We start from the raw sequence: 17,045 nt of genomic DNA, 5'->3' as shown, positions 1-17,045 counted from the left end.
AGTCACTGAATCATTCTTTAGATTTTTTTTTCCCATCACCGTCTCAAACCCATGATTTACAAACTATTGCAAGTTCACAGAGAAAGAAAGGTATGAATTCGATGCTAGTCAAAGTTAGAGATATATCTGGATCACTAGGAAATTTTCTACTAAGACAGCTCTGGTATTTCACATGATGAATTATATCTCCAGCCATGACTAATTAATCCCCAGGAAGGAATTCATTTACCTAATGGTGTAAAAGGATCATGATACACATGTTAAGCTATTGTTCACAGCACCTAGTAGGAACATGTTTTTCTATGGTTTTGATGAATTCTTAGTCATCAGCTCTCAGGCAAGCCTGATAAACAAGCATGAAAACCCAGAGTAAATAACTGCAATTCTAAAACAACATTTGTCAGTTTCCTTTTCTTATGCCAGCTTCTGTACTTCAACATAATGGTCAAGTGTTTTGAAAGGAAAATAACTAGTCACCATCCCTGGCTCTTTCTATGGAGCAATTTTGCTTTCACTTTGGACTTAATGGAGTAATGGAGTCTACACAGGAGAAAATACACAAAGGCCGATATTACTCTTAAAGACAAAAGGAAGCTCAAATAAAAGAAAAGGCACAACTATGAAAACAAGGTTAGTTACCCAGAGGTAACCTCTCACTCAAGAGGAAAAGTAACCTTCAGTCAAAGAATAAGAGGATGCAAAAAAATCTAAAAGACTGCCATTGGGAGTACACCAGAAGTTTCTTACTATTTTCAAATATGTCAGACATGAGATACTTGCAACTTTCAAGTTCTTGGACCCTGTGTATGTCAACTTCACTTTTTTGACAAACAGACAAGTGTACTGGCTTACCCAGGTTGTTGTGACAACAGGCCTTGTGTAAAGGTGTTATGTAAATATGAAGTACCAGCTCAGGGAGCATGGGTTGATACATTTTTAGAAACCAAAGAAATTATCTGTGAACCACAACATTGTTAGCCCAAATTCCCTAAAGTCTCCCCCACTGGAAAGTGCCTGGGGATATTTATTTATGATGATCAGATTTTTTCTTTATATTCTTCAGGTGCCCAGTACTTTAGAGCTTAGGAAAAGCTTAGTAATGAGCAGTAGCAAGAAGCAGGAACTGAAGAGGTCTTGCAAGGCTGTTCCCTGCCTTAAGAAACAATTGCAACTAAATTAGCTCACACACAGTTATGTGTGAGGATGAATAGGAAAGGACAAACAGTAGTTACAGTCACCCTACTTAGTTCATTTGGTCATTCAACAAGTAGCTATTAAGCACCCACTACTGAGCAGGCACAGTCCCAAGAGGTTAGAGATACTGTCATGAGCAAACCAATCCCTCCCTCCTGACACTTACATACTAGTAGGGAAGCAAGCAATAAAATAACACAGGGAGGCCGGGAGGTAGCAGTTATGAGAAAAGGCAGGGAGTCTAGGAGGAGGGGGACTATTTTACAAAGGGAAGCAGGAAGGGGCTCTCAGATAAAGATGGCATTTGAAGATGGTTGACAATAAATTGTGAAAAAAATGAAGTACCTGACCAGGCTCCTGCCTGAGCCTCAAGATTACTAGAGGTAAGACTATCATTCTGCAAGTAGTTTTGGGAATTTTAACTAACGTAATGAGTCCTGTATGGATTGAACTATCTCTCTGTGTCTGTGTCACACACATACACACACACACACACACACACACACACACACACACAGTCTCTCAATCCATTCTCTCCTAGGATAATTTTTTTTTAAAGATTATTTATACATACAAGAGCTAGGGTACAGGCCAGAGGTGCGGGGGTGAGAGCATCCACCAGAGACAGAGTGGGGAACAGAACAGGCAGACTGACTGAAATACACTGCTGAGGGGAGCATCGGGCGAGACAGGAGAGGTCTGCCTCTCCCTGGCCAGCCAAGGATTGAATTCATGCTGCAGAGACTGTGGATTGCTTCATAGTGCAGTGCTTAACCCCTTGTGCCATCAAGGAGGCCCTTAGGATAATTCTTTTTAAAAAACTTTTTGAATTGTGTAATAGAAGAGAGCTCTAGGCATATACTCCTATGTAACTATATTTGCAGAAAGGACCAAAAGGAAGTAATGAGACTTAAATGAGGACATAAGGGTAGGGCCTTAATCCAACAAAACTGGAGTCTTTGTAAGAGGAAGGAACTACTAGGGCTCTCTCTCCCTTCCTGCACTCTCAGAGGCCACGGTGAGGGCACAGCAAGAAGGTGGCCATGGACAAGCTAGCCATAGAGGCCTAATTAGAAACCAAACAACCCTGATCTTGATCTTGGACTTGTGGCCTCCAGAACTGTGAGAAAGTAAATTCCCACTGTTAAAGGCACTCAGGCTATGGTATATGGATGTGGCAGCCAGAGAAGACTAATACAGACCCTGCAAAACACAGGCAAAATTGTTTTTGTTGGGAAAATACTCATATCCTCTTTCAACCTCCCAGTCATAAGCAATAGATTCTTGGCAAATCTACAAAAAGAATTAGCTGCCTAATACTGCCTCAGAACTAAGCTAATTAACCTGCTCTAAGAAATATTTAAGGTAATACACCTGAATTCTGGTGACACCTGCAGAATAATTAACATTAAGTCATGCTTTCTGAAAACAGTTAATAGGCTTTATTGTCTACTAAGGACATTCCTCACTGGCACCCAATGACCTCTCTTCCAGGAATAATAAAGATTAACAATTAATGGAAACCCCTTCAAGCAACTCAGCAAAACTTATTGCAAGGCTCCAGTTATTTAAAAAAAAAAAAAAATCGCTTACCAGGAAGCTTCTGATCTAGAAAGCACAAAGTAAAAATCAAATCTCAGTAATACCCATTCTGGAAAGTTCTCAAAATGGACCTCTAAGCAGACCAACTGGATGCCACAGAGTCTCTCAATCCATAGGACTTTCTCTCTTAGGATAATTCTTTAAAAAAAAAATTTTTTTTAATTGTGTAATAGAAGAGCGCACTGGACAGTCTTCGTTTATAAAGTATTCTAACACACTATAAGGTCCAAATAAGTATTTTTAAACTTGCAACAAATGCTCAAGGATTAAGGACTTTAAAATTCTCACTCAAAGTAGGAAATAAAATTAACTATTAGCTTATTGATCTTTCTAGAACATAACATTCCTTTTTATTATTGATCTCAATGCAAGGGGAAGAAGAGCTGACACAATTCTTCAAAATGTCTTATTCTTTCCCAAACTTGCTTTTAAGATATTAGATTACACTTTTAGATCCATTTAGGCCTTATTTCAAAGTGCACGAGTCAGATTTTCTTTAAAATTCGAAATAGCCTACCTAAGAAATGCTTGACAGTGACATCTACCCATTATGTCAGCAGGGGAACTAAATAAAGACAATTTTAGGTATGAGAAGAGTGAATATACACATAGAGGAGGAGGAAAAGGGATTGCTAGCAATATAAATGCTCAGCAAACAAGTTGAGAAGTAGGTCTTCACAGTCCATTATACTAAGCAGGACATTTTGTACATGATGAATAGATGAATGCTTCCAATGAATTATAATTCTGAGTTTGCCTTAAAAAAAATCACATTAAAGACGTGTTCGAGATGTGTATCACTACATAATCACATAAGATACGGCTGCTCTCAAAGCATAACCAAATCTACATTACACTTTTAAATCGGATTTTATTATATTCAATTATACATTGTGATTGCTTGTTTCTTAATTACGTCTTATTAGAGCCCACAAAATAAGTTAATCCCATCCCAGTTGCTAGCAATTCACAATGCCAAGTCCCTCTGAAAAAGTTTTCTGATGCATGTAAACAACATCCCTTCATTCAGTACAAAGACATTCATTTAATAGCAAGTGACAGTAAACAATTTCTGCTGTAAAGTCAATTGAAAATTCACTGGTGTCTGGCTGCAGACAGTACTTAGTGCCAATTACTACACCCAACACATGCAGTTTTTTAATATTTCAATTAACTCTGACATACAAAATCGTTCTGGGGACCGTAAGCTCTAAATTGTGTGGCCAACAGGAAGCAGTCCACAATCTAAAATTAAGTAAAATCACCCCCCACTAAAGCACAAAACTGAGTGCAGGACAGATGAAGCCAACTTAAAATTCCCCAGCACTCTTACTTGACCAAACTTCTTTTCCCACGTCCATTTTAAGCCCCACCACCTTTCTGAAGCATCTTCCACAATCATCTCATTTGTCTTCTCCAGTGGAATGGTTTTGTTACTACAACACATTATAGAATTTGGTCAGTTAAGGACAGCATTTCTGGAGAGTTCCTTAGAGCCATGTTTCATTAAAGTGTGAGCAGGTGTTACATGGTAAGCCGCTGTTTTGGAAATGCTGAGCTACACAAACTGAAGCAGGTTTCTTAACCACAAACATCCAGGAGGTTTTAAGATGTTCAAGCACCAGGTGCCTCTGGGAGGGAAAGGGGCAAGGTGGGGGCAGGGCTGATAGGACAGCGAGATATCTTATAGCATTTTTGTGACATTAATGCACAGAACTTTGTCATGCTCACACCCTTCCCCTTCTCCAGCACGTTTGTAGATACACACCAAAACCCACATTCAAAAATTAAGTTTCGGTAAACCCAGCTTCAACACATACGAACACACACCAATTTTCTTTAATCTATACCCTCACTGAGGCAATCTCCTTACCCACTTATTTTGAAGCAAATTCTAAAAATTTTTCATGACATTTGTAGGGTAAGGTGAAAAACTATCAGGTTTTTCTGCCCTCCCGCCATCAGGGTAGATGATGGATCCCTGCGGTCCTAACTGCATGCCTGATGGCGGGCACCTGGAGTAGGGTGTGGGCATAGGTAGTGGGTATGCCTGCACTGAGAGACTGGGCTTATAAGGGCGGCGTCACAGGGACGCCAGAACACCAGAGCAAAAGAGGCAGAGGTCACAAGAGAAGGCCGGAGAGCCCACAAAGAGTGAAGACTTTCTGGGGGCTGGCAGGCCTCCCACCCCCCTGCCTGCCATGTATCTGGTAAATTGCAATAAAAGCCTGCAAAAGCCACCGAGGGCTCCAGGACTTCTCCTTCACCCATCTGCTTGGATCATGGAGATCCTGCCCTGTGCCTCCCCACCACTACACATATCTTTGCCTATAGCTCTTAATAAAGCTTTAAAAAAAAAAAATCTATACCCATAATACCATTATTTCAGCTAAAAGAAGTGCCTGGTTTTTTTTCTAATTTCCCCAACAAACCTTTATCCTAAGAGTTACTCTAACTTCAAGGAGCATTCCAAACACCTGGGGTCTCTTGTTAAGCTGCAGTTCCCTGCAGGCATGGTCAGTTGTGCCTGAGATACTGCATTTCTAACAAGCCCTCAGGTGATATTTGAGAATAAGATAATGTCTCCCATGCATTCCAGCACTATGGCATGCGCCAAATTGTATTTTTTTTTTTTGGTGTCTTTTTTTGTTTTTATATATTTTTTTTACATCATTGTTCATTTTTAAACAATATTTGCTTTTTCCTTTCCCACTCCTCAGTTGTAGTGCCCATAGAATTTCCTTCACCAATGCACCCGTGCACCATTACCACAGTCCCAAACACCTTTTGAATTATGAGCTACTTTGTTTTTTTGCAAAAGCATTCTTTATAAATACTTCTAAATAAAAGCCAGAGAAGATTCTCATAAGGATATTGATATCTGTATTCTCTTACCACACCAAATGTTACACAAGAAATTTTCCTTTAACTTTTTGCTATATGTTGAGTTCCAACATTTTTCAAGGCCAAATTCCTAGCACATAAAGGACTGGCTACTAGCAAGACAAGGTTATAACTCATTTCATGGCTTGAAAGCAGTTAAAAATGTAAGGAGCAGCATAGAAGACGATAGGGAACAGAACACACCACTGCAAACCAAAGAATACACGCACAGATTGCAAGCATCCAAATGTGAACAGAAACAAAAAAAAAAGGCAAAACAAAAAGAATCCAAATGCTGTGTGGCCCCCAAAAACCCCATTCACCAGCCACATTAGACCACAGGCCAACAATTAACACTACTACCACAGGCATTAAATAAACCAAATGGACCTATGATTTTTAAATAAATACAACAGATGCATAGCAGTTCCAAAGCATTTCAAAGAGTTTTGAAGGAAAAGTTACTGAGAAAAGTAGTATATAAAGCAAAGATAGTTAAATATTTAATTAAATACTCTGCAAAATTAAAAAACTATCAATGCGAAAATACCAATTTCACTTTCACACTGTAACTTCATAGACCACACCTCATTACCTTATCCTTCCTCTCTCAGCATACTGTAGTGGCAGAGGACACAGAGCAGGATCTCTATGACCCGAGCAGATGGGGTAGAGGAGGAGAGAGTCCTGGGGCCCTCGGTGGCTTTTCAGGTTTTTATTGGGATTTACCAGGTACACAACAGGTAGGGGTGCTGCCAGCCTCCCAGCCCCCAGCAAGTCTACACTCTTTCTGGTCTCTCCAGCGTTCTCTCTGCTTCTCTGCTTTCCTCTCTCATGGTTCTCCTGGCATCCCTGTGAAGCTGCCCTTATAAGCCCAGTCTCTCAGCACAGGTGTACCCACTTCCGCATGCCCACACCCTACTCCAGGTGCCCGCCATCGGGCATGCATTCAGGACCGCAAGGATCCATCATCAATCCTAATGGCGGGAGGGCAGCAGAAAAGCCTGGTATCATTTTCATTTACCCTGCATATAGACAATCCAAAATGAAAACTAACTGTAGGGTAAGGTAAAAAAGTATCAGGCTTTTCTGCCCTCCTGCCATTAGGGCTGATGATGGATCCCTGCAGTCCTGACTGCATGCCTGATGGCGGGCACCTGGAGTAGGGTGTGGGCATATGTAGATGGGATTCACCTGGGCTGAGAGACTGGGCTTATAAGGGCAGCGTCACGGGGATGCCAGCAGAAGAGCAGAATGAAAAAGCAAAAGAGGGGGAGAAAATGCCGGAGAGACCAGAAAGAGGGAAGACTTGCTGGGGGCTGGGAAGCCTGCCAGCCTCCCGGCCCCCCAGCACTCCTGCCTGCCAAGTACCTGATAAACCCAATAAAAGTCTGCAAAAGGACTCCTCCTGTACCCCATCTGCTCAATCATAGAAATCCTGCACTGTACCTTTCTGCTCCTCACTAACCTTTAAAGATTATTTTCAAACATGATGCACCAATGGTCTTCCACTTCTGGGCTTGACAGTAAAAGGGACTAGTTACCCTGCCCACCTGAAATTGCTAACTAACAAACCAGGTTTCATAAACCTTGAACACCAACACCCTCAGAGCACACAGGCACAGGGATGGAGGAAAAGAGACCAACACAGAGCATTCTGGACATTTGTAGAAGTTCTTCTGATAGTTTTCAGCTGAGTATTTGATCAGCCTACGCATGGGAGGAGTCTCCCCAAGACCTTAACAAGAAGCACAAGGGATTACAAGAAACAATTATCCAAATTCACACATAACCAGAGTAAAAAACCTCATCTTTCACATAGCACTGGGTGGATTACCCAAGAGGTTTGCCATAACAGTGAGACAAAATTACCCCCAAATTCAGTGTTGCTCTCTTCCCAATTGGCGACACTTAAAACAAGGCCTCAAAGAACCACACAGTTACCAATGCCAGTATCCAACAGGTGAAATTGGTAATATCTAAAGTCCAATCAAAAAGTAAGGACTTCTAAAAGGGGAAAGGGATAAAAACATCAATTAACCAGAACCAACCAAAGGTAACACAGGTGATAGAATTAGTAAACAAGAACATTGAAACAGTTCCAAATCTGTTTCCATTTTCAATAAATTGTAGAAAAATTAAACATGTAAGCAGAGGCATTAAAAATACTTTTCAAGACCCCAATCAAACTTACAGAGACTATAACTGTGATCTAATAAAAATTACATTAAATGGGATGAATCGCAGAATAGGAATTGTAGAAAAGATAAATGTATTAAAGGCACAGCAATAAAAACTACATAACAAAGATCGGCGGCGGGGAAAGACTGAAAAAATGAACATTGGTATTTAGTGAGCTGTGGGATAACTTCAAGTGGCCAAAAAAAGACATAAGACTAATTAACAAAGACATAAGACTAAAAACTATCAGAAGAACTTCTATACCCCTTATACATGGAAATCTACAAGAAATTGCTGAGAGAAATTAAAGAAATAGAAATACCATATTCACGGATCAGAAGACACAATATCATTAAGATGTTGTTGTGCAACCGTCCCAGGCCGGGCAGGTTCACCAATGATTCAGGCCGCTTAAAAGAGAACCTTGGAGCCCTTGGCATCAGCCCCATAGGTTTTCTAATAGTAGGCGGGGGAGACAGCAACTTTGCCTCCCCTGCAAATTTCTATACAGCCTTTCCTCTGGACTTTCTCTGGTGTTCTCTTGTGGTCTCTTCCTCTTGTAGCTATCCTCCACCGCCATTGTCCCTGAGTAATGCTGCCCTTACAGCCCTGACCTCCTAGACACAGGTGTGCCCACTTATGCATGCTCACACCATACTCCAGGTGTCCACACTCCAAAGTGCTTGCTGAATTCAAGGCTGCAGGTGACAGCCACAGAGGCCAGCAGTGTAAAAGCCTGAGCATCTTCATTTACCCTACAGAAGTCAATTCTCTCATATTAATCAGTGCAATTCCATTCAATCCAATTTCAACCAAAATTCCAGCAGATTTTGTTGTGGAAGCTGACTTGCCAATTCTAAAAGCAATATGGAAATGCAAAGGATCTAGAATACCCAAAACAACTTTGAAAAAGGAGAATGCAGCTTGTGGGTTGCATTAGGACTTATAAAAGCAATGATCAAGACTGTGTGATCTTGTCATCAAGTCAGTAAACAGATCGAATGGAAGACTGGAGTTGAGAAATATACCCACACAGGTTAGCCGAATATTGCCAAAGGTAAAAAAGAAATTCAGTGAAGAAAGGGCAGTGTCTTTAAACAATGGTGTTTGAATAAAAGGTTATCCTTACAAAAAAAACATGAACTGGAAAAAAAATGAATAGGGATGCTGGAAATGTTCTACATCTTGATCTGGGTCATGGTTATCAGGAAGAAGTTCATTAAGCCATATATTTAATATGTGTGCACTTCACTACAAGAACGTATACCTCAAACTCAAAAGGGGACAAATAAAGTTAGCACATACATTACAATATAACATGAGATCCCATGTTGATTTTTTAAACAGTACTTCTTTCTACTGATTCAACATTTCAAACACAGAGAGAGAGAGAGAGAGAGAGAGAGAGAGAGAGACTTACATGTCTGGAATTAGGTTCACCTAATATCAATGATGGTAACTTACAGAGGATCAAGTTTGGAATAATATTTTTTTTTTACTTTCATCTTCACGTTTTTCTGCATTTCTATTGCTTGAATTGTTTTTAATGAATGGTTACTATTTTTATAAAAATGCAATGAATTTTAATTGAATGCAAAGTTATTAACAGCAATTAATTCTAGAAGAATATAAGTGATTTATATTTCCTTCTCTGTAATTTTCTGTATTTTTTCAATTCCTTCACTTAAAAATATTAATAAGACTACAGACTACATAACAACATGAAAAATTTTTGTTATGCTAAATAAAGTTACCTTTGTTACAATTATTAAACCTCCACATATACTTAAACAGTCACACAAAAATCTTAAAAAGAAAAACAATAGAAAAAATGGAGTATTTTGAGAAATAAAACTGTTAGACAATATTTCTCTCATGATTTTTTGCAATAAAATTTTAAATTAAGTATGATTTGCATGATATTTGTGTGATATGATTTTTGAAAAGGAAAATGGAGAAAGCTACAATGATGAGTGTGCATAGGAAGAAAACAGAAAGCATTAAACTTTGTTGAAGATCCCACATATACCTAACAATGAAGAAAGAGAATCTTTTCAACAAACTGTGCAGGAGTAACTGGACATCCACATGCCAAGTAGTGAATATAGATACAACTGTTACACTAGTCATAAAAATTAAGTCAAAATGGGTAACAGACCTAAATGTAAAAACAAAATGTAAAACTCCCAGAAGTTAACATAGGAGAAAATTTAAATAACTTTAGGGGTGGCAATTACTTTTCAGATAACTCTATGACCTAAGAAAAAATGAATAAACTGGCCTTTATTAAAATTAAAAATGGGGCCTCCCAGGTGGCGCAAGGGGTTAAGATGTAACCTATGAGGCTATCGGCAGCCACTGCAGCATGAGTTCAATCCCGGGGCAAAGAGCTACCCACATGGTGCAGTAGACCTCTCCTGACTCACCCACTGCTTCTCTCGGCAATGTACGTCAGTAGATCTGCCTGTTCTGTTCCACACTCTGTCTCTGGTGAATCCTCTCACCACCACCACCCCCCGCAAAACCTCTGGCCTGTACCCCAGTTCTTGTATGTGTAAATAAATCTTTAAAAAAAATTTAAAAATTAAAAATTAAATTAAAAATGCCTGCTCTGGAAGAAACTGTTATGAGAATGGCAAGAAAGGTCACGCTGGGAAAAAATACATTTGCAAAACACATACATTCACATACTTCCACAGCATTGTCTAAATGATAGTGGAACAAACACTCCCCTCTTAATTGCACAGCAGCAGAGACTGAACAAAGACAATCATCAAAAATACTCAGTCTCTGGCAAGGGCCTGGGAAAACAGGTCCCTAAAACACCACAGTGGGAATGTAAATTACCATCTTTCTGGAGGGTATTTTGGCTCTATCTGTCAAAATACAACCTGCACATATACTCTGATGCAGTCATTTCATTGCCATGGCCATGATTTCATACCATGGATATAGTCCCCAGTGAATCTCAATGCTCACTGTAACATATATTTAACAGGAAAGAACAAGAAAAAAAAAAAAAAACAGCGATTGTTAAAAGGAGGGGCGCTAATTAAATAGGTTATGGTGCATCCATGACAGAATGCTATTTAGTCCTTAAAAAGAATAAGCCAGATTGACAGGTGCTGCCAGAAAAGTCCCCAAGATACATAATGACAAATGAATAAAGGTTCAAAGTACACACATTATGATCCTACTTGTTTAAAAGTTCTACAATATAATGTCTGTATGAAACAGATACACAATTTTGAGTATTTCTTAAGTATATATAAATTCATAAGTAATATTATACATTAATATATTAAAGAGCAGGTCTTCACTTCTCTTTATTTTGTTCCCCTTGAAATATCTGCATCTTCTAAATACGTACCTTTTAAAAATTATACATATAATTTTAGAAAATCATATCTAATTTTATGGTGATGAGGGTTCACAAGGCAAGATCAGGGGACCTTTTTTTTTTTTTTAAGATTTATTTATTTATTTATTTACACAAGCACTGGGTACAATCAGAAGCGCGGCAGGGTGAGAGAATTCACCAGAGCCAGTTGCTCTATCTTTAATAAATGTTTTATTTATATATGTGCCTATATTTTATGTTTTACAAACACTCATGAACCTACATATAATTAATTCTAGCTTCCTTCTCTGACTCTCAAATTATCAAATAATCACCATGTTAGTTCAGCTACACCATTTCTTGGTTATAAGGAGAACATTCTGACACCTGGGATCAAAGTTCCTAGTGAACCTGGGAAAGCTATTTCTGGTGGGAAATTAACCTGTCTGAGGGGACTCCTGGCAAACATTAAAATCAAGTTCCATTTGAAAAGCCAGTGGCAATACTTAAAACCCAAAGTTGCCATTAGCAGCTACCTCCCACACACTCGGCCTGAAATATTGTTTCATCAAAGCTGCACCTCAAGGGCGGAGGAACTTTTCTGCAAAGCCCGAGGAAACCATCCATTGAAATATCTAACTGTCCTGCAATACTTTTATTCTGTACTTTTTAAATGGTTAAGAATTTCATTTATGAATCTTAAGGTACTGGAGATTGTCCCAACAAATAGGAATAGCATTAAAATATATATGTATACATATAGTGGTATGCTAATACAGTGTGGCTTTTAAGTGACATTTTTGACACATCTGAGGGGAAGAATTGAAAGAGAATTTTTAACATTCACTATTCAAAAAGGGAAAACAACTGCTCAGGGATACAAAATATAAAGCTAAACTAATCAACCTTTCAAAGGACAGTGGACTCTATGATAATAAGTCATTTATTTTGTGATAAAATAATAGGCCCAAGGAAACATGAAAGAAACTTGCACACACCATCTTCAGGAATGCTCAATTTTATAAACATGAGCCTAAAATGGGCTTTCCTTTTTGAGGTCTGTTGCCAGAGCAACCAGGAAAGCTAGTCTTTGAGAGAGAATTCAAAAGCAGGTTAAGGATAAGAGGAGGTAATCAAAGTTTTCTATCAGGAATACAATGTGGCAAGAAGAGTAACACAAAGAATACAAATTGCACAGACAGACAAAGCAGCAACTTCAGAGTGACAGAACAAATTACTAACAAGAAATAGCATCCTCTATTCTAATTTCCCCCACTTTTACTGCTATAATTGACATATAACATTGTATTCATTTAAGGTATATAACATAATGATTGTGTAGATGTGTATATTTCAAAATAATTACCCCAGTAAGTTTTGTTAACATCCATCACCTCACAGTTAGAAATTTTTTTCTTGTGATAAAAACTTGTATGATTTACTCTCCTTGCAAATTCCATCCCCCAATTCCAGCCTTCCCTGAAGTACTCTTCCCCATCCCAAACTCCAGAATAATACTAAAACCCTCCACACATTCACTTGCCACTATCAAGGAGAGTTAGCAACACCCTTATTCCAACGCCAACATATTCCCATGACTCAAAGAAAAGGTGAAATACAAACATCAACACTCTGACATCAACAATATCCAATGTTACACAAGGTCATAAGTCATCATGAATCCTAATTCTTATTAAACATGCCCAGAAGTCTAGGTCTAGACACCCATTATACTATATTGGTATCAGAAAACTAAAGTCCCATTCTAATGTTCTGTGGTGGTCAAGGATAAGGAAAAGTGAAAAACAATAAGTAAAAAATGTCTATACCAATATCATGGTGTTAATGTAAAGTAATACAGATGGACATAAGAGATGGGTGGACAATCATATTCCACATCGTCATATTCTACAAAATCATATTGCACACCAGCCAGCAGCAGGAGAGTCCCCATGAAGAGAAAAGGAACAATCAACCAAAGGTAATGTCTGTTTCTCAATGTATCAATAAAAAAAGCTTTGAGTTTTTATGCTTTTTTTTTCAAATACAGGACATTGAGAGTAAATTTAACAAGATGGATATAAAGTATAAAAGATGGTGCATTTGTATATGGCTGACCACCTTCTGAGTTTCCACTCCAGTTCCACTGGAAGTAACCATTCCTTCTACTATAAATTCCCATCACATTTCACTGGTCTCTTCCAGTCTTATGTCATAGTTTTCACTCACATATTTTATACCTCAAGTATACTATATGCACAAAAGTAACATCATGCCTGATTCGTCTATATAAAACTCCAGGCATTCACTCCCACATGCAACAAATATTTACCAAGTACTACTAAGTGCCAGGCACTATACTACAAAATTGGCACTATAAACATATTATGCAAATTAATGTTGACTGTAAGCAGAAAAAAATTTTCCCAAAAGAATCCAAATAAATTCACATTATAATTCCAATAGGGATTACGATGGCAAGCTACTAATATTCTAGTTAGAGTTTAAGCATCATGAGAAACATTTTACTGCACCCAAGAATAGTGACATTTTACTGCACCCAAGAATAGTGACATCAAGAATGTGAGTCCTGCATATTTCTTCTGCATGGCCTACCAAATCTATTAAGTTAATGCCATACAGAGAATAACCAACTTAATCCTAAAAATTTTTGGTAGTTATGATTTTAATATGCCATCATCTTAAGTTAGAAACCCCTAAAGAACATATAGGGGATGGGTCTATCAGTCCATGAGTTATGGGCTGTTGTAAAAGTTCCATCTATCTGTGCATTCTAAACTTATTAACTACCAGGAACAGTCGGGCTTGGATGTAAAGAAAAAAATCAGGGCACTCCAGAAGATCTCCAAAACTCAAATAAAAGTTTGACACAGTTGTGTGTGGGGCAGTGGGGAGGGAGGACATTTTATTTTATGAAAAACATCTGAGTTGAAACTCAAATGTCAACAACATAAAAACATGTCATCATGCATTTTATGCAGGTTGCTTTTAGTCACTCCCTGTAGCATCCATAATGGTGTCAATTTCACTTCTTTAAAAAAAAAAAAAAAAGCCCTTAGAAGGGCCACCACTACCACTCCGAGCGTACAAATTCTGACAAAATAATGTGCATCGAAGATAATCTGAAATTTGCTTTGTTTTATTTTTAAGCACGGACAGGGATTAGAAAGGTAGTACAAAAATCTAAAATAGATGGGTGCCTTCAAATCCAGAATCCTACTAGCTCACTGCAGGCTGTATTTGTATTTGAGGCTGTAGCCATTCACAGGTGGTGGGAAGTGTGTAAGAACACAATCTACAACTCCTGACGGGGGGTCTCCGGACTCGGGGCCTTACACCCCGAAGTCCAGGATACAAGTACGTTCCTGGGGAGCACCACTGAAAGCAATCAATGAATAAACGCTGTATAAATGAATGAACACACCTTCACCTGGCTTGCTCTATCAAGCCCCAAACAGCGTGCTTTGAGGGCCCGGGACACTATTGGAGATCTCAGGCCCTAAAGAAAAGACTTTGAGGCGGGGTTCCTCCCTCTAGCCCCACCCCAGAGTTAAAGGGGGGACTGTGGGGTCCCTTGGAGCGGGTAAAAGGGGAGGCAAGGAGTAAAGAGAAGGACCCGCAGGCTGGAACCCAGCTAGCCCTTCTCCCTTCCAAAGCGGAGGTCGAGCCGCTGACCCCAGTCCCCGTGCCTGCCTCCAGCCTCCCTCACCTGATCACAGAGATGAGGAGCCCCGAGGGGTCTTTGCTTTTGCTCACTGTGCCTCTGTATTTCCCACCAGCTGCTTCTGCCGCCATCTTGGTACCGGGCGGGGGTAGTCAGTGGATTCAGGAACCAAAGCGAACGTACGCTCCTTGCAGGAAACTCCACCAATAGGAGACGAGAAATCCGGAGACACGGAACTAGATAACCCAATCGCTGGAGCGCGGAGGCGTGACTAAAGCTGCGAGTCCGGCCTCACGGGCGCCCTAAGCATTCTGGGAATCGTAGTTTTCCTTCCGCGGTTCATGGTGGCTCTGCAGACCTAAACCTTCCTGAAGTCACCTGTGTCTTCACAGTGTCTGGCTGTGCTTTGATGTCTGTGAGCAAAGTTTTTACTTTCAACACAAATGGTAAAAAAGAAAAAAACACGAATAAAATGGGGAAATGAATAGACACATATTTTTCCTTATTCCTTCTTCATTTTATGTGTAAGTTCAATTTGTTTAATGTCCCTATAGTTCCAGATTACCCTCAAAAACACACACAGGTGCACGCAAATGAATACTGACAAACAAAAGACTGAAACAAACAAACAGCAATAAAAAGCTAAACAGATTTCTGCTTCTATGTCTTCCCAAACTAAATAAAATATAGATCATAATAATGTCCATTAGTGCTTTGTTAATATTTTTACTGGCAAGTTTTCAGATTTCATGCATTTGAACCCATTAAATTTCTCATAAGGTCATAAAATGAAATGGAGTGGGAGGGGGTAGTTTAGCATATGTATGGAAAGTGAATGTAGAAACAAGATAATTATTGAGAAGGAGGCATTCTGCTTGATGGCAAAAAATAAACAGCATCTTCAGAGATGAATAGAAAGCAAACTCATGGGTCCTTCAATTGTGAAGCAACATGCACAGCATCAACTACTTTTATTTAGCAGAAACTGAGTTGGTAGTTTACAATGGCTAAAAAATGTGTGTGTGTGTATGTGTCTGTGTGTGTGTCTGTGTGTGTGCACCTGTGTGTAGGTTGTATATATGTAAAATCTAGGGAATTTGTTCCTAAAGATGCAGAAAAATATTGAAATTTTAAAAGCGTAGAAGTACTATATTAATTCTAGAATAACTATGTGAGGATATTACATATAGCCACTGGAAATAACAAGAAAATGTTGGTGGTGTAAATATAAAGAGCAGGCTATAAGATTAAATTACTTGTGTGTATAGAAAAGCAATTGGATCTAATGACTGAGAATATAGACAGTAGAGGGGAAAACACTTGATTGTCTACTTTGATGCAGAAAAAGCTTTTGATAAAATCCAAGACTTTTCTTGATGAAACACTCAGGAAACTAGAAATAGAAGGGAACTTCAACATGATAAAGGACTTTTATTAAAAAACCACAGCAAACATCATATTCACAGGTGAAAAACTGAAAGTTTTCAGCTCTGATCAGGCATGAGATAAGGATGCCCATTTTTGCCACTTTTATTCAAAATGTTCTGGAAATTCTAGCCAGGGCATTAAGCAAGAAAGAGTAAGTCATCCAAATTGGAAAGGAAATAGTAAAACTATTTCTATTTGTAGACAAGAAAATCTACAAATCTATTTGTAAATTTTACATACAAGAAATTCTAAAGAGGGCCTCCCCAGTGGCACAGCGGGTTGAGCACAGCGCTGTGAAGCTTTCTGCAGCCTCCACAGTGCCAGTTCGATTCCCGGCCAGCCAGAGAGAATCCCACATGGTGAGGCAGACCTCTCCTGTCTCCCCTGCTCCCCTCAGCAGTGCTTTCTGTCCGCCTGCCTATTCTCCTCCCCGCTCTGTCTCTGGTGAATCCTCTCACCCTCCTGCGACTCTGGCCTGTACCCCAGCTCTTGTATAAATAAAAAAAAAAATCTTAAAAAAAAAGAAAGCAATTCTAAAGAACAAAGAAAAATTAGAGCCAAGAAATGAATTTAGCGTGGTTACAGAATACAAGATCAACCAGAAAAACAACAGTAGTAGCTCTCTACAATAAAAATGAACAATCCAAAATGAAAATTAGCAAAACAATTCCACTTACAATAGCATCAAAAAGAATTAAATATTTGGGAATAAATTTAACCAAGAAGGTTAAT

The 17,045-nt window shown here is 39.0% G+C and overlaps 1 protein-coding gene across 1 annotated transcript in view; it reads right to left on the bottom strand.

Annotated features, from left to right (window-relative positions):
- Window positions 1–15,059, bottom strand: part of EXOC4 (exocyst complex component 4) — a 668,442-nt gene extending 653,383 nt beyond the window's left edge. Inside the window, exon 1 of the mRNA XM_037513395.2 lies at window positions 14,931–15,059. Coding sequence (XP_037369292.2) covers window positions 14,931–15,016 — 86 coding nt within the window. The 5' untranslated portion in view covers window positions 15,017–15,059. The remainder of the gene's footprint in view (window positions 1–14,930) is intronic.
- Between the last annotated feature and the right edge of the window lie 1,986 nt (window positions 15,060–17,045).

The sequence above is a fragment of the Talpa occidentalis genome, unplaced genomic scaffold, assembly GCF_014898055.3.
Source record: "Talpa occidentalis isolate TD23 unplaced genomic scaffold, MPIMG_talOcc4v2.1, whole genome shotgun sequence".
NCBI classification, from domain to species: domain Eukaryota; kingdom Metazoa; phylum Chordata; class Mammalia; order Eulipotyphla; family Talpidae; genus Talpa; species Talpa occidentalis.
The sequence above is the reverse complement of the archived record's forward strand: the minus strand, read 5'-3'. Positions and strand labels throughout refer to the sequence as shown.